Genomic DNA, 27,367 nt, shown 5'->3' on the forward strand with positions numbered 1-27,367 from the left:
GCCTTAGGGAGGTGACGAGAGAGTGGGGCGGGAGGGGGTCGACATGAAAACCAGAACTCCAACTTGGACGAGGTCAAGTCCTTAGCGCACCATGAATCATAGAAAAATCAACAAGCACGGCCCACTCCCACCGGAGTCTTTTTCCATGATCCTAGCACGGGTGACATGGAGTGGCTTCGAAAATAGGTCATAAAGCACACGACCCGTCTATATATAAACCTCCCTGCCAAGTAACAACGTTTTTAAGACAGCGTTCGGTATGAAAGGTGAGGTCCTGCGTCCTAACGTTACCTTGAAGGACTTCACAACTAGGCCCGTGCCTACGTGCATGCCGTGGGCAGACTAAACATAAACACGTCACGCGCTTACATTCGGAGCTCGGAGGAGTGTGACAGCGCCGCACGGCTGCTAGCGGCAACATTAACATGCTCGCAGATGTGCGGAAACGCTGCGACAACAGCGCTACTGAACAGGTCTGACGTCGGCGCTACTGGATTGTCAAAACCGGTTTCGGCGTGACAGCTCCTAAAAGTTGAGGACAACACGTTTACCGTTTGTTGCAAAACTTGCGGCTCACGACGGAACAATTTACTAATCATTTATAATGGACTCAAGACAGCATGGCGCAATCGTGATGACCACGTCTGCCTCACAGTTCTGAGGTTCAGGGTTTGAATCTCAGCTCTGCTTTTCCTGTATGAAGTTCACATGTTCTCCCTGTGCTTTCTTGGGTTTTCTCTGGGTACACCAGCTTCCATCCACATTGCAAAAACATCCAATTTAGGTTCACTGAATACTCCAAATTGTGTGAATGCTTTTTTGTCCATACAGTAATCCCCACATACGGTACCTGTGAATAATTGACGCCAAACCAAAAAAGGGTTTGTTTTTGCCTATAAAAGCCAGACGATGGCGGAAAAGTACGTTTTTTTCCAATGAGACAATGCTATGGCCCAACTAAATGAAGCTCCTAGGCACACTTCAACAGAGTTCCTCGGCCCAAGATGGCACCAAAGCAATATTTTCATATTAGATATGGCTTTGGCCTCAGCACAAATACTGCAAATAAGTAAGAGGATATGTTCCTCAAAAAAAGCCATGAATAGGCAAATGTGTCAATTCTATCAGCGTCATTTTCAAATATTTGCATTTTCAGGATCCAAAATGTCATTGTTGTGCAAATGAATGGTCAACACAAAATATGAAAATGACCCCTTTTAGTGTTAGAAACGACAAATTCTGCATATGTTCACAGACTTCGTTTTTAAGCTTACGTATGGAGACAATAACAGAACAGTTTTCAAGTGTTTTCAGGCTCCAAAATGCCCTTGCTGTGAAAACAAACAGCCAAAACAAAACACAAACGGTCCCTTCAGTGTTACAAATAACCATCCCAGCGTATCTTAACAGACGTTTCCTCAAAATGGCTCAAAAACGGACTTTTGATGAAAATCTAACTTCGTTTCCAAATGTTTGTTTTCAGGCTCCAAAATGCCTGTTCTGCAGATTAATGGCCGAAACGAAACACGTAAACGGGCCCGTTTTGTATTGCAACGTAGCGACCCCATGTATTTTGGGATTGAGGCTTTTAAGAGTTCAATAACAGTATCGATTTCAAATGTTCTCAGGCCCCAAAATGCTACTGCCGTGCAGACAAACGTCCCAAAAAACATGAGAACCATCTGAGTGTATTTTCACAGATGTTTCCGACTTTTGAGACGGCAACGATGATGGTGTTATTTTCGTTATTAACGACCAATTTAAGATTTGCTTTCAAATGTTTTCAGGCTCCAAAATGGCATTTCCCTGAAAACGAACGTGCACTTCGCTTGACAAAGTAGAATTCCAATACCCCCAGTACAATCTTTAGATCAGTCTCAGGAGCATCGGAAAGAAAGGAAGCTCCACCCTCCGCTAGCATCCTCCCTACAACCTGGCTCGCATCTTCTTTCCGATTATCACGCATACATGAACGCTTTCATGCCTTCCCCTTTTCTTACCGAGGCGTTTTTGCAAAAAATGTCTGCGAAGCACATGCGACCGAATGAAATTAGCATCTGAAAAAGCCCATCTTTGTCTCATCCGCCGCCAGAACACTGCGCCTTCTCGCCGGCTTTGAAAAGCCCAGCATTCCCACTTCGCCCACCCCCCACGCCTCCCAATCCTTCATCCATACTCCCCCTGCCCCAGCTCCGAAGGCCTTCATATTCCAGGCCCTCTCGCTGACAGCTGGCTCTGATTATGGCTGTGAAAAATGGGGCAGTCACGCCAACAATCCCCCTGCCTTCTCCACACCCCCGCCCCTCTCCAACTCCACAACATTCCTGTAGCATGACTCCGCACTTTCTACCGACTGGTGCTGCGTGGGCCCGTCACCCCCACCCCCCTCACCCCACTCTGTCTTTCCTCAGCTGTCCCGTCCTCGAAAACAAGCACAGATGTTTGTGCTTGTGTCCACCGACCAACGAACGTTTTGGCCCTTTTTGCCGTACTGAGTTAGAAGAACATCGAGTTGGGTTCACCTGCGACGCTATGCCAAACTTCCCACCTCGATTGCACCCTCGTGTCCCCGTCGTCGTCTTCTCTGGAAAACCGGGCGAGTGTGCCCGGAAAACATAAAAGAAACCAATTTTGCCGCAATAAAGCTGAAGTTGGATGGATGGCGCTAGTGATCGCTGGGGATGAATAGGCAGGGCGCGGGAGAACTATAAAGCTAATAATAAAATCCAGTGAAAATAAATGTACTCTTGTCTTACATTTAACGCAGGGGTGTCAAACATTTTTGTTGCGGGCCACGTGGTTATGGTTTTCCCTCAGAGGGCCGTTATGTACGTGGAACCATATAAATGTATAATCGCCTCATGATAAACAGTACATATGCAGTGCAAGCACGGTTTTCGTATGCCCTTGTTTTCGTATGATGCGGTTTTTGACATTTTATTTCCACCAAAATTTTGTCTTCGTTTTCGTACATCCGCTTGGCTTTCGTACAGTCGAAAATGTTCCAAACCCCAAACGCATCTGCTTGCCGTGTCACTTCAACTTTTTTTTTTTAATTTTTTTTTTTTTTTTTAATGCTTGCTACTTCTCAACGTAATTGAAACTGAAGACAATTTAAAATTTTGGTCTTTGGAAGAACACGAAGTAGACGCACATGATTTACTTAAGTGGGCCACATGAAATATATATATGGCGGGCCTGATCTGGCCCCCAGGCCTTGTATTTGACACAGATGATTTTAACGCCTTTTTTCATCACTCATTTTGGTTTGGGGTGGGAAATACCACGACAAAACCGCGCAACATCAATCACATCGACTGTTCACTGATCTTGTCCACCAGGGGTGCGATCGTTTGTTCAGTGAACTTCTTGACGGGGGGAGGTTAATTTCTCCTTGAACTTGTACTTGTCCTTGGAGGGGGGGGCGATTGGATCTTTCCAAACTCGTCCATGTGGGTCTGACTTGTAGTTTGGTGAAAGTGTTTGTAGGTTGTGCGAGTGTTTTGGTATTAAACTTGAGGAGGAGAGCAATTTTTTTTGTCATTGAATTTCTTTGTCAACGGCGGCTATAATCGGTTGTTCTGTGAACTTGTCGCCAGGGATGCGATGGAGAGTTGGGTTAGGGCAGCGGAGCGCATTCGATCAGTTGTTTGGCAAACTTTCTGACAAAGCGCGCCATCGGTTGCTCATCGAACATGTCAACTGTTAATGTGTATCCTCAAATCTTCCAATATCCTCGACCAATCAGCGACCAGCAGTGGTATATACGTCACGTGTGTGTTATAGAATCAAGTTAGGGTTGATTGACCTTGGCGTCCATTGCTATATACATGCTAAAACTGTAAATGAAAAGATTGAATTTAATAAGTGCGTAGCTTGCTTCTAAAAATACCACCCCAAGGGCTGCCGGTAATTTTCCGATATGCTTTATCCTATCTGCCATATCTAAAACGGCCACGCTAATCCTGCCGTCTCACAGGGAGTGGAGAGGTCCGGAGGCCAGCAGATGCCCGGTGTCAGGTTGCATAAACAAGATGGAAGCCTTTCATCATCCGTCATGTTGATGAGCGGACCTCGATGTTACTTCAGCGCAGATGAGTCACGGCTGCGCTCCATCTGTGTCTCTACAACCGAGCAAGCGTAGGATTTCACCGTTGGTAAATCACGGACGCTCATGTTTTTCTCTGGTTATTACCTCTGCCGAGGTGGTTGGGTGACGTGGTTTTGTATGGTTACGTGCAACTTCCTTTTCGGTGAGCCATCAATTTTTGTTTTGTTTTTTTGAAAAATGTGCTATCTGCGAGGTTGAGTTGTCAACGGGGGTGCAATCGTTTACTGTCGAACTTGTCGATAGGGGCTGTGGGAACGGAGCATTCGATTGTTTTTCATTGAACTCGTCGATTGCGGGGCCCGTTGTTTTTTTTGTTTTTTTGCGGGCTGTGGTGTGCAGTCGGTTGTTTGGTTCAACTTTTAAAGTTGTACAAAACTTTCCAACCAAACAATTCACTTGAGCGTTGCATTTCAGGTGCTTTTTCTTTGGCTTTCTTACAATAGGACCAGCCTCAAAAAAAGACAGAGGGGTACTTTTTAAGGACACCCAGCGCAACGTGTCATAACGGGACCGAAACATCATCACGGGAGTGCCGCGTACTGTACTGTCATCACCCGTGGGCATGTGCACATGGAGATGCAGTCGTAGTCTGTATTTAAATGAGCTGCCACGCAGTGAGTAATGCGGCGTGAGCGCCCGCCCACAGTGGAAGCTCCGCAACCCACGCTATAGCTTTGTCTCACGCCGCTGTGTTACCAAGTCACATCGCAAGAGTCGGCATGATTCTTCTGTGCTCGTCTAGCACACTATGTGTTCGAAGCAGGTGAATTCCCAGTGGGCATGTACGGTAAATATGGGGTGGACGACATTTAATACAAACTAGGTAAAGCATTGCTTGTATAATAAACTCTGGCCCCGACATATTCTGAGAATAATGGATGCAGCCTCTCTAAAAATGCTGATAACTGCCTATATTAACAGTTTTGAGCCTAAACAGACGGCAAACAAACCCGAGTATTCTGGTTGAAAATGTTTGTTCCGAACACGAGCCCCTCCAAAAGTGACTCCATGAAACTTTGGGGAGTGGGGGGGAATTCCCCGACATCAGTTTCGCAGATCGACACAAAATTGTTTGGACACGTCTATCATAATAGGACGCACAACACAGTCTCAAGATGCATGCATGAAAATGAGCAGGGAGTCTGCCATTTTGGTTTCAAGCAGCCATTTTGGGCTGAATCCCAAGGCTGGCGGAAAACCAAATGATCCCCAATCGGCAGCAAATATCTGAGACAGACAGACGATGTTCAATTTGGAAGCTTTTTTGCCCATGGCCTCTCTCTCATGTGGGCACAGAATAAAGTCAAAGTTGATTGATCATTTCAAGAATTGGCCAAGTGATTTTACTGTTCCAAGCCCTCAAACAAATGTCATATCCTAAGAACTATCTTTTTCTTTTCTTTTTTTTTTTTAAACATCCGTTTACCCTTTTCACAGGCTTCCATGATATCACTTTAATAACGTTCTTATTCTAGTAAATCATCTGCGGTTAAACCTAGCTCCTGTTGAAGATTAGGCTTTGTCTTTTCCTGTTTTTCCTGGCATTTGATTGCGGAGGGGGCTCTGTCCATTCATTTTGCACCACTAATACTTTTGTAGGGGGTATGTGAACTTTGTTTCTTAGGGGAGCGGCACACAGCAAACATTGGCAAGCGCTACGTCCAACTGGGTTGAGGGCTCTGAGCTGGTAGACTCTTCGATAAGCGTGCCGTTGGCTTACGAGCAGCGGTCGGCTGAAGGGCTACAATAAAAACTGTCACTTCTGGGAAACCCAATGATTTTTTTTTTTTTTTTTTTTTTTTTTTTTAAATCGGCCTTTGTAGAACCTATCAGAGGTAAAAGAGGCGTAAGGAGCGAGAAGCCAAACCAGAGAGTGTTTAACAAGCGTCAAGAAGTGTTTCCATATTCTGGTGTCGCACACAAAACACTGTATTTGGCATGAATAGTCCTGACTGGAAATGAACACTGGTGTATGTTTTGGACGCTTACGCATGTAATAACCACACAACAACAGTACACAGTTTCTGTGTCTTCACGCCTCTTTGTTTTGCGATATCAGTCTCATCCTCATTTACCACACTTAACGGGCATATCCGGTCATAGCACTTGTTCTCAATTAAACGTTGTTTTGTTTAGCAGCCTTGTTATTTGGAAATGGCCGCACAGTTGACACAATTAGTCGCGCATGTCGGACCTCTCATTTTAAGGGCTCAGAAGAATGGAATTAAGAGCACGGGCTGAGAAAAGCCGCGTCTCATTCCTTCTCAGTCTGAATTTGAAGGTCCGTAATGACCGAAGGATGAGATTTACTTCGCATGCAGCCATCTTTTCACATTTGTAGCACAATAAGTCAGCAGACTCCCAAGATTCCTTGTGCACCACTGCTCTGATTTGATAAATATTTCCAGAAAAGCATTGGGTTTCCGTGTGCTATTTTTTTTTCTGAATTTCTTGTTGTCATGAATGGGTTTTAGCTGGGTTGTGTTCAGGAACCCTAAATGACCTACATTTTGACCAGGGTGCACACGCTTGCAAAAAATGATCAGTTTTTGGGCATGGCGAAACCCACAAAAAGACAATTTATCCATCAGATGAAAAAGAATAATACACAGCGACTCGAAAAGCGCCTTCCCACCGCCTCGTGCTCAGGCCCAAATGATATCACAGTGGTATTATTTCATAATAATAAATTACCCTTATATCGCGCTTTTTTTTTTTTTTTTTTTTTTTAACTTCTATGATACACTCTGTGGATGTTTGGTAAACAAGCACTATGCAGAAAGTTAAGCCAGTGATGGAGTCAGTCCCGGAAATTATAGTGTAAACACGTTTTTGGGAGGAAATTACTCAGCCGTAGCCTTGATCTCTGTTCACCAGTTGAAGTTTTTGCTCATTTCCTGATTGTTCTCCACTGAGCAGAAGACGGAAGCGCTTTCCCGGGATCACGTGGCCATCTAGGCATCTAGGAGCAGACAAGGGAACCTTTAGACCTGATATTCCCAAACTGTGGACTTTTCGTGGCACGTGGATAGAAATAAGATGTTCGGGGTTTTTCCTGTATAAAATCCGGAGGTGGCCGCCGCAGGCTGTAAAACCTCTGACATTAATTTCATTTCCTTTGTTTAACCAGGTAAGGCAATTGAGAACAGTTTCTCATTTCCAGTGCCGACCTGGAGGCAATTTAGGGTTCAGTGTCTTGCCCAAGGACACTTCGACAACAGAAAACCAGTAAGCTGGGGTGCTCGCAGGTCTGGGTAGCACGATACATCACTTAAGAAAACAAACATGAAAGAAGGATACAATGCATGTGAATACTTCACAGAGAAAGTGTTTGTTTGAGCCAGTGGGGAGCACGACATACACAAGTGTGAACGATCAGAATGGTTCCATCTGTGCCTCAAGTTCAGCCAGAAAAAAATCCAGATGTCATAACGCTACCGACCGACAAGTCCCGACAGAAATGTCTCGAATTTGTTTTTGTCACAGCTGCCTCTATTAAAGCCTGGTGTTTTAGCAGTACCCCTGCTGGAGACTTGTGGTCATCATGTCATGTTAGCCTCAGAGGCCGTTGTGAGGGAGAGAATGCGGGTAAACGATCCAGCGGCGATTAATTGTCCATACGGCCGCCCGCAGCATTGTTAGTGGTCAACCACCGAGGGCTCTCGCCGACAGCGTTCCCACGAAGCTCTCCAAACCTGCCGATACCCTCCTCCGCTTCATTCCTTACTGGGTGGGCATCGGGACGCCGTAAACGTTACCAGAGCTCAACCCGGGCGATGGTTATGTCAGTGGTTCATCAAAGTTGGTGGAATTGAGTCGCATGACTTGACTCGACTCAGGCTTCAGTTGCCAAATTGAATTGGGACTTGCTCGGATAAAACTAACAGACATGAATTGACAGCGACGTGGTATTCTTGAGACTCGACTTGTCTTGGACTTGAACCAAATGTCTTTGCATTTTCAAGCTAGTGTCTCGCTTGTTTTGTTTTCTTAAAGGACAGGAGATTTCTGTGTGGTGCGCAACCCACCACCACCAGTATGCTATGATGCGGAGTGCAGAGGCCGCCTCGTGAAGCAAATATCAGGAAGGTCAAGCTCCAATGATTATTCAATTTGGATTCAAGGATTATGTGTTGAATAAAATCTAGAAAAAGACAATGGGAACATACAAGGTTTGCAACTCAAAGATATCAGAAACAACTATGACTTCTAACCTCATCCAACACTATAAAACCCAGAAAGAAAGCTAAACTACGTTAACTGCACAATTTAGCTCACTGATAGCTGGTCAAACATTAACTAAGCTTGAGGAGACAGTCAAGGAATAGACCATATGGTGACTGGCTTTGGAACCATTAAAAAGTGATGTGACTGTGAATGTGCTAGCAGAGCTAACTGATAAGTGCAGACACCGATTGCAAAGTGGCTAATATGCAAATATATGTTGAGACTTACCAAGCTTGTGTGACTCGTTATAATTTGCTTAACCCAAATAAAGACTTGACTTGGATAGGACTCAACCTGACTTGCTTGCTTTTTGCCACAGTAACTTGGGACTTGCTCAAACCCTGAAGGTTAAGACTTGAAACTTACTTATGACTTGCACTTATGTGACTCCCTCCCACCTCTGGACTCTTCATTCAATGCCACCGAGAAGAAGAACAATGATGTTTTCAGTCCAATTTCGGCAAACAAAAACTGATCAAAACAAGCGAGCGAGGGTTTTGGGCCACGTCTCCCGAGAGCGCCTTTTTTTAGATCGAGAAGGCCCAGCTTCCTCTTTAGACTTCCTGACCTGTGTTTCCTGAAGAACAATCTCTCAGTCCACCTCGAGGGATCATGGGGAAGACTGGCGTTACACTCGGTGGAAAAACAAAAAAACAAAACAAACTCCGTGCTTGGAGGTGGGATAAAATGTTGATAACGCAATACATTGCATTGTTATCTCTCCCGGTATGCAAATCAGATACACGAGATCTACAGTTGACCAAGGAAACCCATGAGATGCCATGAGGTGCCGAGCAGTACTGTTCTATTGCAATCCTGAAGGAGGAAGAAATGTACATTACAAAAGCACCGAATGTCTCACAAAGCAAGCGCATTTGAATGGTGGGTCACCGCCCCACTTAGCCCATTGCAAGTAGATTTGTACGCAAAATGGAATGGTTTGTTCTTTGGCCAGTTCTCTAGCCCTCTACAAAGTTTCACGAAGATTGGCACTGTAGTTTGTTGCATAACCACCGAGGATTCCTTGTTCACGACAGTTTCGTTCCTACAGTGGCGGTGTAGCCCGAATTTGTAGACAATCAGTGGATAGATGAAAGAAGAAGAAGAAAAAAAAAGATATGTCGAGGGGTAGGAAACAGGCAAAAGAATAAGGCATTACATTTTAGTGCAGATCCACTCGGAGTGGCGGAAAATTGGGAAGTACCCCACCAAATACAACAGATGGAGCTGTGGTAAAAAAATGAAAAATTAAAAAAAATAAATTCAAATCTCACTTTGTGAGACAATGGGCCCCTTTACAATCTACATTACTGCCTCCTACTGGACTGTAATGGAATAAATGTTTTGGGCCCCTTTAACTGGACTGTAATGGAATAAATGTTTTGGATTGTTGAACATATTTAAAATAAAATGTTTTGCATTTATGGCCTACAAGTGTTTTCATGCAAATATTTACCGTAATTGTGACTTTACTACTGCATGAGTATAGGTTAACGATAGACTACGGCACTTTCCCACTTATTTACAAATTTGGGATACGTCACCGCAAAAGGAACAGACCACTGTCGTAACCCGAAGTGTATTTGTATTTGGCTTTACACGATCAGGATTTTTGGGGCCGATCAGCGATAACCGATAACCACAAGATGGAGGAATGTGTCTATTTAAATGACCTGTGCATTTACTGTATATACTTGAATACTTAATTGCTCCAAAAATATATATTTACATTAAATAATGTATCTTCGTTCGTCTATTTATGCCAGTGAGGCATAGTGACAGACAGAACAAATGAATGGTCTTCTATTAGATGGCAGGAAGTACATACAGTAAATAATGTACCACTTTTTGTGACATTTTTGTTTGTTGGTGTGCGGTGAGATTTTTCAATTGTAAAATATGTTCCTTGGCTCCATAACGGTTGGAAATCACTCCTCTCGTCAGGTCGTGCATTCTAATCAGTCAGGTCAAACTGAAAATAACGGGTGCTAACTTACTGTTATTAAATTACTTTATTTTTAATGAAATGACTTCACCCACACCGAAACTTTAGCGCGCGATTCGACAGAACGGCGGCACGTTTGCGTACAACCGTTCGTGCTACCGCTAGCTTGCTAGGCTACATAACATTTTATTACCTGCTCGTGAGCCGTATCGTATTCAAAGTACGTGAACATACCTCAAGCAAGCCTTAAACGAACCACCAACACGCGTTTTTCCCCATTTTGTCCTTATAATCCAGTCGGCGCGATCCACTCTTGTTGTCGTCGCCACGGTAACGAATGTATCCGGTCGCATTTGAGTTGACAAGATAAAGCCCAATGATCGTAAAAAACGGGATGCGGGGTATCGGAATACAAGATTTTATTGCAGTAGTCTGACATAGTGCAATCGTGTAAGAGCAACTTTGTCTTGTAGTCTGATCCGCGCATTACGTGTTGTCTGTCTCAGACGTGTTGTCTGTTCCACACCGCCGACATGTTTTTTATTTTTTTTTAAATAACTTTATTGGCCGTCAGTTATTTACAGTACTATGTCAAAAGACACGCGACAAGGCTAAAAATAAACCAGCTTTTGGATTCGAATATACTGTGCACGCGGCGACGCGGAGTCCATGTCTTTTGCGGCGAATTATAACGTTAAAGCCGATCAGCCGAACAGCATAAAATGCTAAATATCGGCCGATCAGCCCGAACAAATCGGTGTAAAGTCTAATTTAAGTCTATTCAAAAGTCTCTTTTCCATAATATGTCCCCTGCTATGTCAGAGGCTTACAGCACAGTCTCGGTATTGTGCTATTGTTGGAAAATTTTTATTTTGTGACTCTCGCCCCTAGGCAGCGATGTTGAGCTACCGAAACAACAGGATGAGACGCGATGTTTAGGCTCAAACAGCCAAATGTTGTTATGTCCAGTCCCTCCGCTGGGAACCGGCCAGACCTGAACGCTGGTCCAGGTGTCTGGACCATGCGGCGGACACTGAAACGGGATAGTCCCTGACTCCTCGCTCCACTCGGGAGATAATCAATGGGCTTTGTGCGATGTCGGAACAGCGGAGTGCATTCTCCCGGCGCTGAAAGAAATCCGGCCCTGTCCATCTGTCTCCGGCTCTCTCAGGCCTCACAACCGGCCCAGTTTGGTCACTCTGGTATTTGAGTTACACATGAGTCGGACACATGGACCGGAGACCCCTGACCACTTTATCGCCACATCTTTTTGACAGCGATGAATGTCCCTCCCAAGAAATGTTGGTGCCCCCCCACAAAAAAAAAAAAATACAAATCACCACAGTTTGAAAATCCCTTGTCTCCCTCACATGCACACCCTTAAAGATGCAGCACATTTTGGGAATACCTGGTCTAAAGCATGGATTTAGATCTGTTTTTCCCAAATTTTCAACATCAACATCCCAACAGATTTGGCCCCTGGTTCCCATCACACAAAACTGCACCATATCTTAGGAAACGCTAAATCGGGTCACTCGTACCTCGAGGCGTCTTGTGCATTGTTTAACAATGTGGACGCGCTGCAGATTTAATCTCTTTTGAGCATGTGTACCTAATAAAACGTAAAGTGTCTTGTGAGTCCTGTATATGGATAACATATTTACTTAACCACTGTGGCCAAATCTGTCAAATCAGCCTATTTGGTGTTAAACACTCAGCTGTACTGGGGAGTATTTCGAAAGACATGTTCTGCTGCTGCAGCTCACATGCTGGGAAAGAAAGGAGGAAGTTATATAAACATAACTTTTAAGAGGAGATGAAGTAACGCTGAACCAATCCGGCTTGACAATGTTCCATCCATATCACTGCATCGTATTCATCAACCCGGCCATTAACCACCAAGTATATTTTATGTTCCGCCGGGCTGTATTTCTTCTTTAAGACGCTTTTTAATGAGCCTGCGGTTTCCCTAAAGTGGGATTTGATGCGGTAAACTTTGGAGATAACCGCGCCGTGAGCGTTTGTGTTTTGCGGTTGATAAGTGTGAGTGCGTCACGCAGGGCCGCTAATTTCGTGCGTCGTCGTTACGCAACGAGGCAAAGAAAAGCCACTTTGACCCGCATGTCTAATCTGGAATACTGTCGGCTATTTATGATCATCTAAATTTGAGGTGGGCAAAGTACGGCCCGTGGGCCATAGGTGGCACGCTCCCTTCTTCAATCTGGCCCACTGAGCATTTACATTATCAGGAGTGCTGTAATATTTGTTGCATTAATTTTGCTTGATTTTTTCCCCCCCATATAAATACATAAATTCAAACTTTTATTATTTTTAATTCATTTATCTAATTAAATCATTGGTTAATTTATTAATTGTGAATAATCAAAGAAAAAAATAAGGTGAACAATTTCACGTATCTTAAAAATGTACATTTCATTCAATAATTGGTTTTATAACTTTTCAATACAAAAATGTATCAAATGTACACTAATTTACATATTCCCCCACACACATATTATATATTTATTTATTTATTTTTAGCTCATCTACACCGGGCCCATCTGTCCATTCCAAAAATCGAACGTGGCCCTTGAGCACCAAATTTTTTCCAAACCCCTGATCTAAACCCACGCGTCCAGAAATGTTCAACCCAGGGATTCTCAAACTGGTGAGTTTCTCGCGGTGGGTGGGTGGGTGCGTGCTAACTTTGTCGGACCAATGATTCCCCCCCAGAATGCTGTGAGAGATCATCAGGGGTGAAATGATCCAAATTCACTTGATGGGTGTAAGGTTTTTTATTCATCAATTTCGAAAATCTTTGTCCATCTATCGATGCCAGTGACGTAAACTGACAGGCAGAGCAATTAAATGGACGGCAAAAATTCTATTCACCTGTTGCCATTCATACAACAGATTTATTAGTTTATAGAGTGAGATAATTTGTGAGTAAGAGATCATTACTTCAGTAGTCATACTTTTAGTGACACTATGAGATGAGGTTTTGCATTTTAAAAAAAATTAAATAAATGGGTGCCTTTTGTCAAACTGGTTTAGACAAACGAGACACTTTGAACACTTCCAGCCTCCCAGGGAGAACGCTGCCCTCTGTTGACCATTAGTCGCAAGGACAGCCAGGTGTTTCCGCTTCAGCCCCCTCCCCCTTCCCCCCCACACCCCCCCCACCCCACCCCACCGTGTTTCTTTCATCTCCTGCTTGCAAAGATAAAAAACCCGCCATCCAACTCCCGCCATTTATCAGCCGAGGCCTCCTCGCAAATCACAGGAGGTCGGATTGAAACCAACCACCGGTGCGGCCTCAAAGCAACACCGTCCTCCTGCGTGCTCGGTGCAATATGACTTGAAATACCAGAAAGTGCATGAGCGGCAAGAGCTGGAATTTGCCGGATTGATCTTCGAAGCGCAATGAGTTCATGACGCACCACGCCGTAGAAAAACACAAATCTCTATGTCGTGAGTGAGTCCGATGAGCTCGTCAAATTGATACCATGCTCCAGAAAATCTTAAAGTCTGCGAAAAAAAAACCAAAAAAAAAACGCACTCATTATGAGGGTTTTTTTGACGCGACCATAGACCAAGTAGAAGCTATGAAGCAAGTTTTGTAAATAACATTACAGTATCGTTTACAAAACATAGAAGTAGTAGTATTACACCATTGAAGTAATAACTGCGAGTTTTCATAAGTCGTCGTTTTGCAAGAAAAATACGGAAGATTTCCTCATTTTAAAAAGAATTTTAAAGAACTAAATGTGGTATCTTACAAGGTTTTCATTCTTTTAATATATATTTTTAAATAATTGAGTGCTGTTGAAATATTAAAATAATTTCAAATAGCTAAATAAAGTTGAAATATCATGCAAGAAGGTTGGACTTTTCAGAGAAGAACATAATGAGGAAACTATTTGGAAAAAAAAAATCATTCTATAATTAAACGTTGGGAGTTTTGAAAGAAAACTATTCTGAGAAAACATCTTTCATCAACATTCTCTATGAATGACATCAAGCATGGCAAATTTTTGAAAACATGACCGGTGAGTAAGACGTGGAACAGACGGCGACGACGACATACTGCAATGACAACGAATCGACGAGAAGTGAAAGAAACCACGGAACTAAATACCAACAGATTGGTATTTAGTTAACACCTGGACAAGACGCGAGTGGCCGGAGAGAGCTGATTGGTCGACGACAACAGGTGGACACAATAACTAACTGAGCGCACGACACGAACAGCACGGAACAAAACTGAACACAGTCCAAACCAAAACAGACCATGGCACCTAATACTCCTCCGTACATCTAAGAGGCTTTTTTTTAACGATTATTAATAATGACAGCACTCATCGAGTTTTGCCTCGCGGCGTCCCACGAATCGATTCTCCACAGAGCTGTCGGACTTTGCTCAACATTCCTAAATTGTAATCGCGCCGCTTGTTGTTGTGCGTCAATGGACTTTTGGAAATGGGCCATCTTCAGCAAAGAGGAGGACGTGTGACGCAATCACTTGAGAGAGATGGCAAGTTGTTTTGTTTTTTTTTTCCCCTTTTTCGTCAGGAAACAGGTGCCTCCTCCGAAACCTCGGGAGGCAGCCGTGCGGGACCGCGAAGGCACCGCACGACACGGCAAAGTCAACAAGAGCGTGAGGTCAAGAACTTCCATCTTTAGTGTGCCACTTTCCAACATTACATACTGTGCATGCATCCAGACAAACAATTGGAACTGTCTTAATGTCAGCTATAACATTATTGCCTATTGTTATAGGAGTCTTTTTCTTCTTCTAATATTAAGACTTTTATGACTAATTTTCTCTTGGGGGCGGGGTACTTCTCATAATAATACAACTGTATACAACAACACTATACAACAAGACTATTGTTGTACCACTAGGATTTGTTTTTAAATGCAACATTATTATCCGAATATATCATTTTATTTAGCATTTATTTTTTGGGCGATAAGGCTTTATTCTGGTCATATGACTATTCTTTCAATCCTTTTTTGTCATACTAAGACTAGTCCCATAAAAAAATACAATTTCCTTCCTCAAAAAATAAATAGAAAATAAATAAAACTCGTAAAACTACAACCTTATTTTACTAAGACTAGTGGGGGGGGGGGGGGGGGGAATACAACTTTATTACCCTAATACAACATCTTTTATTTATCGTTATTCGCATACAAATTCCGATTGTTTTTCCTCATTTGTTCACTAAAACATCTATTTACTCTCATAATACTCCAACTTTATTCTTGTAATACGATGACTTTATTTGTGGAAAAATATGTCTTATCTGTCTTACCATTAAGACTTTATTTTCATAATATAAAAAAATGAAATAAATCTTATTATATACTTTATTCTTGCCACATTTTCTCGTAACAACAAGACTATATCAGCATAATATGACAATGTTTTTCTTTCTTTCGTGGGCTATCGAGTGCAAAAGGTGCGACGACAACCCCAGAAGGGAAAATGTAACTTGTTGCGACGTGCGAAGGCGACAGACGTGTCTCCGCTGCGGCACGAATGGTGTCGAAAGTGAGCGACGCTGCCGTTTTGGATGATTCGTCGACGGCCCGGCGGCCTTTTCGAGCGCGGACGTGATTTCCAGCGAGTCCGTCGTCCGCGGAAGCACTCCAGGCCCGCCTCGTAAAACCCTTTCCGTATGTTAAAGTTCACATTTACGGACGCGCGCGCACACAGCCCGCAAACTTAGCTTACCTTTAAAAAGTCGCAGTATTAGCAGAATTACCAGTCTTAATATTACATAACAGAAAAAGTGTCTCTAATGTCTCAATGAGTGTAAATAAATTTGTCTGTGCTGACAGCTCGAGCCGCTGCTTTAGCGGTTTGCTAACCGTGACTTTTTAAAACCACGGTAATGAAACTTGTCATATTATGAGAATCAAGTCCCATTACAAAAAAATGAAAAAAAACTTACATTAGAATAATAAAGTGTTAAAATTGTAATTGTGATACTGTTTCTAATATTAGGATGAGAAAAGCAAAATATTCCAAGAATAAAATTCCTGTTTTTCCACCCCCCAAGAAAACCACAAGGACAAAGTGTTGTTTCTCAATACAGTAGAACAAGAAAAAAAGTCAGCACCTTGCATTTGCATTTGGTCAGCTTCTGAAAATCAAGGAAGAATTTTAGAGGGGCGTGGGGGTCGCTGCGGGAGAAAAACAAAGTCCACAAAGCTCTCCTCCCCCCTTGCGTGGCGGGCAGGCAAAGAAAAGGGAATGTTTCGCCCACCGCCGCCACCCCGCCCGCCCCTTGTTGCTCACCTCCCCAGGGCAATCCTGTGTAGTCATAAACGTCGCCCATAAATCTACCACCGCCATGACATCCCTTCCCCCTCAGACTTCTTTTCTTCTCCCCCGTCCTCCCTCTCTTTTTTTCTGCGTTGTAACCAAAGCCTGACATTGACTCTGCACATGGCCGCTGGCTGCTCTGTCATACGCTGAGGTGGGAGGAACGCGGGAGGGGTGGGGAGGAAGATGACGGACCGCCGTCGATTTCTGTCGGTTTCGCCCGCCGCGCAGGAGGTTTTTTTTTGTGTGTTTTTGTGTGACTGTGGTTGAATCAGGTGAGCTCACTCATGGATCAGGTTTTCTCCTACCTGATGGAATGACATCCACGTCACGTGTCGCCAGGGCTGCGAAATGCCTGCAGGGAGGGAAAGAAATACTGTTATTTTAATATTATTAGGAGATTTTTCTTGGGGGGGAAACATCTCTGAAAAAAAGATGTTTTTATTCTTATAATGATTATTTTTGTTGAAGAAATAACTTTACTCTTGGATTTTGTTCCCATAAAATTCAAATGTTATTCTGGCAATATGACTTTATTCTTAAAAATATAAAACTTTGTCTCTCATTAATACAACTTTTTTCCCGGAAGAAACGTTTTACACATGTACAGTGGAACCCCAGTTTTCATACGATTCAGTTTTTTTTTTTTTTTTTGCTAAATATTTCATACGACCTTCTGCGCACCTAACCCGGCCACTCATCAGGAATGTTTATTCTTGAAAATATATAACTTTTTTTGTCATTTCACATTACAACTTATTTCAGTAAAAAAAAAAAAACATCGTTTTTACGAATGAATGCTGAAAAAAAGAACGTTAAAAAGACGACAAGCTGACTTGTCTGTATCACTACGCTTTTGCCACACATCATTGAAGTGTACATAATTATCTCTTTGTTGTATTTATTCTCAGTAGTAAGGTAGCTTGTTTTTACACTTCCATGGGAATTAATGTCAAAATCGTGCTTAAAATTGCCACAGTTTGACGTGGAAAAAAAAACTTTTAAAAAATCCAATCAATTTCCCTAATTTTAAATGGGGTGGGTGAAGTTTGGAAGTTCTGTGGGAACTGGGACGGTGATCAAATGTGAAGAGGGAGGGGTTGGCAACTGGGAAGGAGTTAACCGCCACTGGCTTGGCTGGAAAGTCCCAGCGGTGATGTTAAAGAGTCCGACAATTAAGAGTAAATTAATTACAGAGCAGTGGGTGATGGCAGCGGGAGGATAAGCGCTGCGGCTCCCCACACAAGAGTCAACAACAGCTAAAGCCCGCCATAAATTCATTATTTGCGCCGAGTGCGTGGTTTTATTTAACACTTTACTCACTTTTTAAGTTTCTTACAAGTGCTCCTTGGCTTACTTGACTGCTGAAATATGCAAAAATGTGTGATTTGAAGCCTGGCATATGAGTCGGTTGTTCGTGTTTAAGAAGAAAACAAAAACACGAAGCAGAAGAAAAAACGTCTCGGGGGTTTACGGCAACGCCATGTGGACAAACTATGGAGACACTGTAAAGAAATAATTAGTCCGTTTCTCCGCCTTTGGAAAGAGTAATAATCTAAATAGGAAAGGTCAGCATCCAGTAACTTATTATGCAGTTTCAGATACTTGTTGACATGTCACAAAGAGTTAGTCGCACATTCTAACAAGGTCTCTCTCACATGGCTACCATAAAGCTGTTCCAATATGGTGGCCGATGTACGCATGCGCAGTAAAGGCTTGTGGCCAGCTTGACCACAACATAAGACCACAAACTTTTTTTCCTCCCCATTTTATTTCAATAACATTACATAACAGTACATATAAGACCACAAATTAGTTCTACGAAAACTACTACTACTACTACTACTACAAAACAGGAAGTGGAAGAGGGAAAACGAGGTAAACAAATTGCGGCGACGGATGTACGGCAAGTCCACTTGGACAAACGACTGTGACACAGTTTGCCGAGTCCCTCAGTTTGTCTGAATAGGTTTATGCAAATGTAGCAGAAAGATGCAAATATCAAATATTGTTAAACTATTTCAAAGTGAACTATTGTTCAGCTAATATTAACAAATGGCTCGTAGTTTGTCCAACTATCTTAGTGGTTTGTCTCACACAGCGTGCCTGAAACGTGTTTCCGTTGCACGCATGCGCGTTCCTGGCCGCGTGCAGCTTTGCGTGTGCATGTTGGGTTTCAAGCACGAGGGAGGCGTAGTGAAAGAAACTGTAGAAAGGGAGGAGACGAAGAAGAAAGAAAGAAAAAGAAAAGGAGGAGATGAGCGAGAGGAGGAGGAGCAGGGAGGGAGAAAAAGTTCAACAGAAAGTTTACGCCCCGCGCTCGAGGCTCCTCCTGCTGGAGGATTATAAGGCAAATGTCGGAGCGGGCGCGGGCCACTGGGGGAAGTTGTGCAGGGTCAATAACGCGCACAAAGATCCACGCACACGCACGCAGGGGATCCGCAAATCACGCACACGAGCTCGCTCGGGCAACAAGTCGTGTGCGCAACTTCCAAACATTCTGCTTTGGTTGTTTGGCAACTTTTGGGGGAGTTGGTCGCTGCAAAGATGACCACAGCTGTGGTGTCGCCTTTCTTCGACTTCGAAGCAATCAATAAGGTAATTTTTATTTTCCCCCCCTTGTTCGTGTGGAGGAATGACGCGCTCGCCAGCCTCGCTGTGATTTCTTTATTCGGACTCCACTTTTCGCCGTTCCCCTTTCCGCATTTATAAAGTGCTGCTGTTTTATTGGCCTGGCCTGTGTAGTCGCAATGGACGTTTATTTATTGTATTTTATTTTGAACTTTAAAAGTGGAGCCAAGCGCCTTCGTTAGACATGAACGCGCACTTAAAGAGAGAGAAGGGGGAAAAAATTGGGGGGGGAAAAAAAAAAAAAAAAAAAAAGTCTGATCCCAAATCGGCCACATGCTCACGTAATTTGTCTGGCGTGGATTAAACCGTTTTAACGTGTGTCCACCAGAGCAAAAACAAAAAAACGTCTAAATGTGTCTGGCCTGAGTTGTGTCTATGAGTTTTCCCTCCAATTTCCCTCTTCAGCTGTGTGTGCCGCCCCCCCCCTCTCTCTCTCTCTCTCTCTCTCTCTCTCTCTCTCTCTCTCTCTCTCTCTCTCTCTCGCTCGCTCTCTCTCTCCTCATGCTTCTCTCAGTGCAGCAGGATGGCCACTTTGTCTTTTGTAAAGCGATGTCGCCTCTTTTGTGGCCTCCCCTCTCAGCTCATGTGCTCTATTCTGCTGAGAGCAACCACACATTCCTAACCAGGGCAACCAGCCAAACCAGCTGCTGTTCTTCTATACGGCCCTGCATCCGCTCTGCATCGTCTGGGGACCCCCCCCCCCCCCCCCCGCCCCCCCCAAAAAAAAGAGCGCTAACAGGGTTTTTCCTGTCTTAAATTGACGCAAACGTGGTACCGGTCTGATCATTGGTGCCACACCAGCCACCACTGGCGCAAACAAACACTTTTTATGTCTAGTATTGACATGCACGTTATTGTTCTTGAACAATTTTACTTGTGAAATCATATTTTGTAATATTAACTACAATGCCGGAACCCTCTTTTGATATGAAAATGAATACAGTATCACAAAAATTGCACGCGTGTGCAGTTAAACAGCAAAGTCAATCTACGTTTAACTTGAATGTGGCCCCGTTGAATGGTCATTGAACATTTCATCACATTTCGCAGACGGGGAGGAGAACATTTAAGATTCCTGCTTTTCATTGGCTAAAATGTTCTCCTTCACTCCTTGTCATCCAGTGCAGAGTTCTCACTAAAAAGCTAAAACACAAATAGGCAATTGTGGTTTTAAAACAACCTTAAGTGTTTTGTTTTTTTGATGTACGGTTTCCCTCGGAGGGCCGTGATGACTGTGAAAGCATATAATGTTTTATATAGAGTAGTTTTTTTTTCAACTATTCAAGTTACTGTAAAAAGGGGTTTGGTAACAACAACAAAAATAAATGCTTGCAATATCACAATGTTACTATTCATTACATATGACAAATTTTGGTGCAGATTTGAGCAATTATGGAAGTTGGTGCACATGATTGGCTTTCACGGGCCACACAGAACGATGCGGCCGGCCGGATGTGGCCCCCGGGCCTCGGGTTTGACACCCGTGATTTCTTTTCCGTTTGTTTGAACTCACCGTAAGTTTTGGTGCTTTCAAGGTCTGGTGGAACAAAGTTTTGAGGCACATGCAGCTCACAGGGCCGAGGTTCCAAATCTTCCCGTGTGGATTTTGTAGGTTTTCTTCGGGTGCTGCGGCTTCCTCCCACATCCCAAAAACATGCACGATAGGTTCGTTGAAAATTCTAAAATCGACGGTGGACAAGGACCTGAAAACAGTCAGCGGCGAAAAGAAGTGGCTAGAAACTGATAAACAGAAGAAAACGTTGGCTATGGTTGCACAAAGTCTCTGAAATTGCCACAAATGCGTCATGACGAGACGTGCGCGAGGGAGGGGCCGTAATTACGTCCGTAAACACGGCGCCACACGACGCGTGTGACGTCACGGACTCGTTCCGCTCGCAGTAGGAGCCGCATTTTGTTTTTGGAACGTGAGCGACAACATAGAAAGATCGGATTGAACAAAAATAAAGAAATACATTTGTCATCACGCCCTGCAGTGTGAACGTTGCATTCGTTGTTGTCTTCGGGGTGTTTTAGTAGCGACTTCTAGCTGTTTCCGATACAGCGCCTCGGTGGCGTAACACTGCCATTGCGGCTCATAATGACACCCGACTTAGAGCGTCAGGTGGCCTGAAATCAGGCGGAACTGGTGAACTCCAAATTGTATGTGCAGGAAAAACCCCGGCTAACAGTTTTTTTGCGTGTGTGTGTCCTCGTAGAACAACAAGTTGCTGGGCTACAACGGCAACCTGGCTGCCGCTCACGCCAACGTCTCCGGCGCCCTGCTGGACAGGAAGGCGGTGGGCTCCCCGGGGGTGTACCAGCGGCGGCACTCTGTCAGCAGCGGCAGCGCAAAGTTCAACCAGAACCAGTTCCTCAACAGCCTGAAGGCGGCCGAGCACTCGCCGCTCATCACGGGGCTCGGCGGCAACAACAAGGAAAACCACCTGCGGCTGCGCGACCGCTCTTTCTCCGAGACGGGCGAGCGGCTCCTGCACAAGTGCCTGGGCCCGGCCAGCCCCACGGGCGGTCAGGTGAACTCCAGCCGCTACAAGACGGAGCTGTGTCGGCCCTTCGAGGAGAACGGCGCCTGCAAGTACGGCGACAAGTGCCAGTTTGCGCACGGCATCCACGAACTGCGCAGCCTGAGCCGCCACCCCAAGTACAAGACGGAGCTGTGCCGCACCTTCCACACCATCGGATTCTGCCCCTACGGGCCCCGCTGCCATTTCATCCACAATGCCGACGAGCGCCGCGGACCCCCGCTCAAGTCCAACAACGGTTCGTCCCCGTCCCCCTGCTCTTCCTCCTCCTCCTCGGGCGAGATGGAGCGGCCCCGGCTGCAGCACAGCTACAGCTTCGCCGGCTTCCCCAGTTCGGCGGGGCTCCGCGACAGCCCCACGTCCGTCACCCCGCCGCCCATGTTCTTCCCCGACGAGGTGCCCGACTGGCCCAGCAGCAACCCTTTCACCTACTCCAGCCAGGAGCTGGCCAACCTGTTTGGGCCCAGTCTGGGCGGCATGACCCTGGGCCCCGAGCCCGGCAACGGCGCGCCTCCTTCCCCCACCAACGGGCCTTACTACTTCCGACCAATGCTGGAGTCGCCCCAGATGTTCGAGTCCCCGGCCAGCCCGCAGGACTCCCTCTCGGACCAGGAGGGCTACCAGAGCAGCTCCGGGAGCAGCCTGAGTGGCTCCGAGTCACCCACGCTCGACACCACCCGCCGACTCCCCATCTTCAGCCGCCTCTCCATCTCAGATGATTAGACGGCACGCCTTATCGTGCCCCTTTGGGGTTTTTTGGACACGGGGAAAATGGGGCCTCAGGCGGCGTCACTCCCTTGTCACCGCCACAAGGACGTAGGGCAGGATTCCCCCCAACGTTTGCCGCCTTACACACCGGCCATCTAGGCCTTCTTTTTTCCGCCTTTTTACCGGCTTGCTGCCCTGTGTGTAAGGTATGCGGGCTGGGGGGTTTGATGTTGTCCCAGGAATTTGGGAAATCACAGGCGGAACGCCGCCGGCCACGACAGAGGGTGTGAAGTTTAACACTCGAGACTCACTGCCAAAAACCTTTTGATCATTTTACTCTGACAATCTGCGACCCGGAAGATCTGGGCCCCGCGGGTCTCAGTTTGGGAAACCTAAAAAAAAGTGACTGGCAAACCATTTTGGGCCCCCATGCCTCAGTTTACCAATCAACCACGTTTGGACCCTTGAACCCCAACAAAGGTCATCCACCAACAATTTTGGGCCCCAGAGACTCAACGATTTTGAACCCCCTGAACCTCAGTTTAGGCAGACCCAATGACTTATGAACCATTTTCAGCCCCTGTGCTTCAGTTTGGAAAATACATAAAAATGAGAAACGACCGATTTTCAAACCATATGCCTCAGTTTGTAAAACCCGGTAACCAACGAACTATTTTTGGACAACTGTGCTTAAGTCTGGGTAACAGGATGACCCCAAAAAATAATTTCTTCAACACAAGAGCCTCATTTAGGAAAATATGTTACCCACAAACCAGCTCCGCAGTTTGTGAAACCGTGTCACCCAGAAAACGTATTTGCGAACCTATTTTGGGCCCCCATGTGCCTCAGTTTGTGAAACTTGGTAACACACAAGCAATTTTTGGTACCCTGAGCCTCCAGCAGGCAAAACCCAGGAGCCATTTTGGGCCTTCAAGCCTAAATTCGGGACACAAGTCTTCCGAAAATTACTCGAATAATTTTCAGCCCCATGCCGACGTTTAGAAAATCTGGCGACCCAGAAAAAGCCACGCGCGAACCATTTTGAGTCCCCTGTGCCTCAGTTTGGGAACGCCCGCAAGTTTAGGAACCGTCAGCAAATCATTTCATCCCTGTTAATCTGCACACAGCCAGTTTATTTTCTTTTAGGGGAGTAAAGTAAAAAAGAAAAGTGCCCTGCCATGTGTCATAGTGCCAATAAAAAAAACATCAGAAAGGAATTCAACTGAAAATCACGAGAATTGACTCTTATCATTTTTTGTTATTTTTCCGCCAAGTTTTTTTTCTCTCTCTCTCGCTCTCTCGAATGTGTAGCAGCACAAGTGGCCTTGGAAAATAAACCGGGGGACTGTATTGCACTAGCCGCCCCGCCTCATTGCCCCCATCCCCCACTACCCGAGAACCAGAACAAACAAAAAACACGCAACCCTGAAAAGATATGAATAGTTGCAACAATAAATAAATGCAAAGGAAAAAGTGCCTAGGGGACGGGGTTTGTGTGTTTTGCCTGGGGGTGAATGGACTACTGTGCTTATGTAATTGTGATGTAGGGTGAGTCTGCAGGAAGGACTTTTGAACTGGAAGTTGGTCGCCACCCACCCGCAACACCCAACCCCCCCCTCCCCCCTTCACCCCCCCCCCTTTTTTTTTTTCTCATCCTGTTGCTGGTCACTGGCTTCTTATTTTATTTTTCTTCATCTTTATTAAGCTGATCATCATTGGCCACCTCACTTGACAAGATTTCCAAGCTCTCTTTTCTTCCTTTTATTTTTTATTAATGTTATTATTATGGTTATTATTATTATTTGAGAACTTTCCAGACAGGTTTTTTTTTTTTTTTTTTTTTTTTGCTTGTCACTGCTTATTTAACTTATCAGAACATATTTATTGGTGATCATATGCGTTTTTTTTCCTCTCGTTTTTTTGTTGTTTAATTTTTGTATTTATCTGGATAATGAACAATAGAATATATTTTCTTTTATGTTAAATTATGATCTTCCATATTAATCTAAAGATTGTGAAGACATTTTGTCGGTTTTCTTTTTGTTTTTCTTTTGTTTTCTCCACAGTTTAATATATTGTTCTTCTGCAACTACACTTTTTTGTCAAAATTAATTTAAACTGGGACAAGAAAAAAAATGCCGTTTTTGATTATTTATTTCATATCTTCCCTTGAAACTGCAATTCCACCGGAATTGTTTTTTGTTTTTTTTTCTCGTTTAGCTGTTTCCTCCACACACACACACTTTTCGAGTGCTTTCGAGAAGTAACTCGGGTGCTTTTAAGATGTTTTTCTTTTCTTTTTTGTTTTGGTTTTTGGGGTAACGTTCCTCCTATTTCCACCCAGTCTGCTGTGACCAAATAGCTTGAGGAAAAGTGAGTTCAAGTGCCTCGTTTGCGTACATTCCAGGTAGCTAAGGATGACGGAGGACCGGTTTTTTTTTGTGGTTTTTTTCCCTTCCCTGCGTTGTTGCCTTCATACGTTTTACAGAAAACACAAGTTTGTTTTTTTTTTTTTTGGGACACAAAGAAAGTAAAAAGACAAAAACTGTTGAATGTATATTTCCAGCCATGTTTGTCACTACAGTCCTGTGCTGTCACCTCTTTCTTTTTTTGTAAAGTATTGATTGCAGTTCAAAGTCAATAAACCCCTTATTTTTCCGGAAAAATTTGAAAAGTTGTCTGAGTTGTGTTGGAATGTTGAAAAACGACAGAAATTTGGGACCCAAACGTTGTGGATTTACTTCACATTTTACCATGACAAAGCTCTATATATTGTACGTACAATTTGAAAAGACATTCACGACAGCAAACGTGCATCAAAATGCCCTTTGCCAATAGAAATTGAAGACTATTAAAATAGCTTACGTTTGCCAACACAAATGCTCGATTGGATACTCGGCGACATGCTAACATCTCATTAAAATGTGCTTTGATAGTTGCCAAGGTTCGATAAAGTCTTTGCGTCATAGGCGAACGTCTCATGAAAATGTGCATAGTCTTTTTGACATGCGTGAAAATCTCGCATGAAAATGTGTTTTGATGCCAGTTCGGTTTTAGTTTTTCGTGACACTGACATCTCGCGTGAAAATGCTCTACGGTCGATTTCTGAGACATGCGCTCACAGCAAGCAAGAAAGTGTGCTCAGATAGTCTGCCACGTATGACGACACCTCGCAAGAAAATGTGCTTAGTCTTTGTAACATACGCTGTTTTTTGATGCTAGCCAGATTTGATAGTCTTGTGACACGCTAACATCTTGCATGAAACAGTTTTTGATGCTAACCAGATTAGGTAGTCTTGAGACAAGATAACCAGATTAGGTAGTCTTGAGACATGTTAACATCTTGCATGAAACAGTTTTTGTTGCTAACCAGATTAGATAGTCTTGAGACATGCTAACATCTCGCATGACAATGTCCTTAGTCTTTGCGACATACGCTGAAATCTCACATGAAAATGTTTTTGGATGCTAGCCAGATTTGATAGTCTGTTGGCATGCTAACATCTCGCACGAGAATGCGCTTAGTCTTTGCGACACGCTAAAATCTCACATGAAAATGCTTTTGGATGCTAGCCAGATTTGATAGCCCTGAAACACGCTAGCATCTCGTGTGAAAATGTGCTTAGTCGCTGCAACATATGCTAAAATCTTACATGCGGATGTTTTTGGATGCTAGCGAGATTTAATAGCCCCGAAACATGCTCAAATTTCGTGTCGTCTTTGCGACATGCGCTAAAATCAAGCATGAAAATGTTTTTTTGATGCGAGCCAGATTTGGTAGTCTGTTGACATGCTAACATCTCGCATGAAAATGTGCTTCGTTTTTGCGACATAAGCCAAAATCTCGTTAAAATGTGCTTAAAAGTCTCAGTTATACGCTGACATCTCGCATGAAAATATGCTTTGATGCTTGCCTTGCGACATATGCTAACATCTAGCATGAAAATGTGCTGATTGTTTTTGTGACATCAAAATTTCAATAGAAGCATATATTTTTCAGCTCACATTTTCGGGAGGTTTCCAAGAGGTTCCCCGTAGCACCGTAAAACTTTAGAGGGTGTTTCACGGCGGCGTTATTTGATTGGCGGGCGGCGTGGAGGCGACTGACCCGTCTGGTGATAAACTCTCAACTCTAAAGTACATGTTAGTGTATTGATTGGCGATCAATGATGGCGAGGTTAGTTTAGTTTAGCCAACAGTATTCCCAGTAAGCGCAGAATAAACACGCACGCTATTGATTACTCAAACATCACTCACTCGACAAACACGTGACTTTTTAAAAAAATAAAATAAAATTTTAATCACAGGTGTGGGCAAAGTATGGCTCAAGGGACACACGAGATCCACTTTTTTTTTATCCTGTGTTGTAATATTTATTTTCCTGCAATTGACAAAATGACAAAAACAAAATGACATTTTGACATGTACATTGTAAATAATGGAAATTAAAATTGAGTAATGCATTCATTATTCAAATGAAATGTTTTATATTGTATAAAAATATTGAGTGAACAATGTTACGTCAAGACATTTAACTTCTATTAAATAATCTGTTGCTAAATTAGCAAATTCCTTAGAAATAAAATAATGCATTTTTATTTAATTATTGAAATAAACAGACATTCAAAATGTTTTATTAAATGGTTAAATTCTCCAAACTATGAACAACAACAAAATGAGAATGTTTTAATTGTATTAATATACGCTAGTTTATATATTTTATGAAAATATTAGTGAAGTAAATTTGACAGACATTGAAGATTTCTCTTTTTACTTTATTAAATAAATTACATAAATGGTTGATAAATTATCATTATAATAATTAAAAATACAAAAATGACAGGATTTTACCTACAGATAAACAATTTTTT

At 43.7% G+C, this 27,367-nt stretch overlaps 1 protein-coding gene across 1 annotated transcript; it reads left to right on the forward strand.

Annotated features, from left to right (window-relative positions):
- The first annotated feature begins 18,815 nt into the window (after positions 1-18,815).
- zfp36l1a (zinc finger protein 36, C3H type-like 1a) lies at positions 18,816-27,019 on the forward strand. The gene is made up of 2 exons (XM_061696054.1): positions 18,816-19,215; positions 21,465-27,019. Exons 1-2 carry the CDS (start codon positions 19,165-19,167, stop codon positions 22,509-22,511), a joined length of 1,098 nt encoding a protein of 365 aa, XP_061552038.1. The 5' UTR covers positions 18,816-19,164; the 3' UTR covers positions 22,512-27,019.
- The last annotated feature ends 348 nt before the right edge of the window (positions 27,020-27,367 follow it).

This window comes from Phycodurus eques, chromosome 14, assembly GCF_024500275.1.
Source record: "Phycodurus eques isolate BA_2022a chromosome 14, UOR_Pequ_1.1, whole genome shotgun sequence".
NCBI lineage: Eukaryota > Metazoa > Chordata > Actinopteri > Syngnathiformes > Syngnathidae > Phycodurus > Phycodurus eques.

Excerpts from the sequence above, each read along its gene's own strand:
- zfp36l1a (XM_061696054.1), top strand. The coding sequence starts at position 19,165 with ATGACCACAGCTGTGGTGTCGCCTTTCTTCGACTTCGAAGCAATCAAT. Across the intron at positions 19,216-21,464 it reads ACTTCGAAGCAATCAATAAG|AACAACAAGTTGCTGGGCTA; the intron begins GTAATTTTTATT and ends GTGTCCTCGTAG.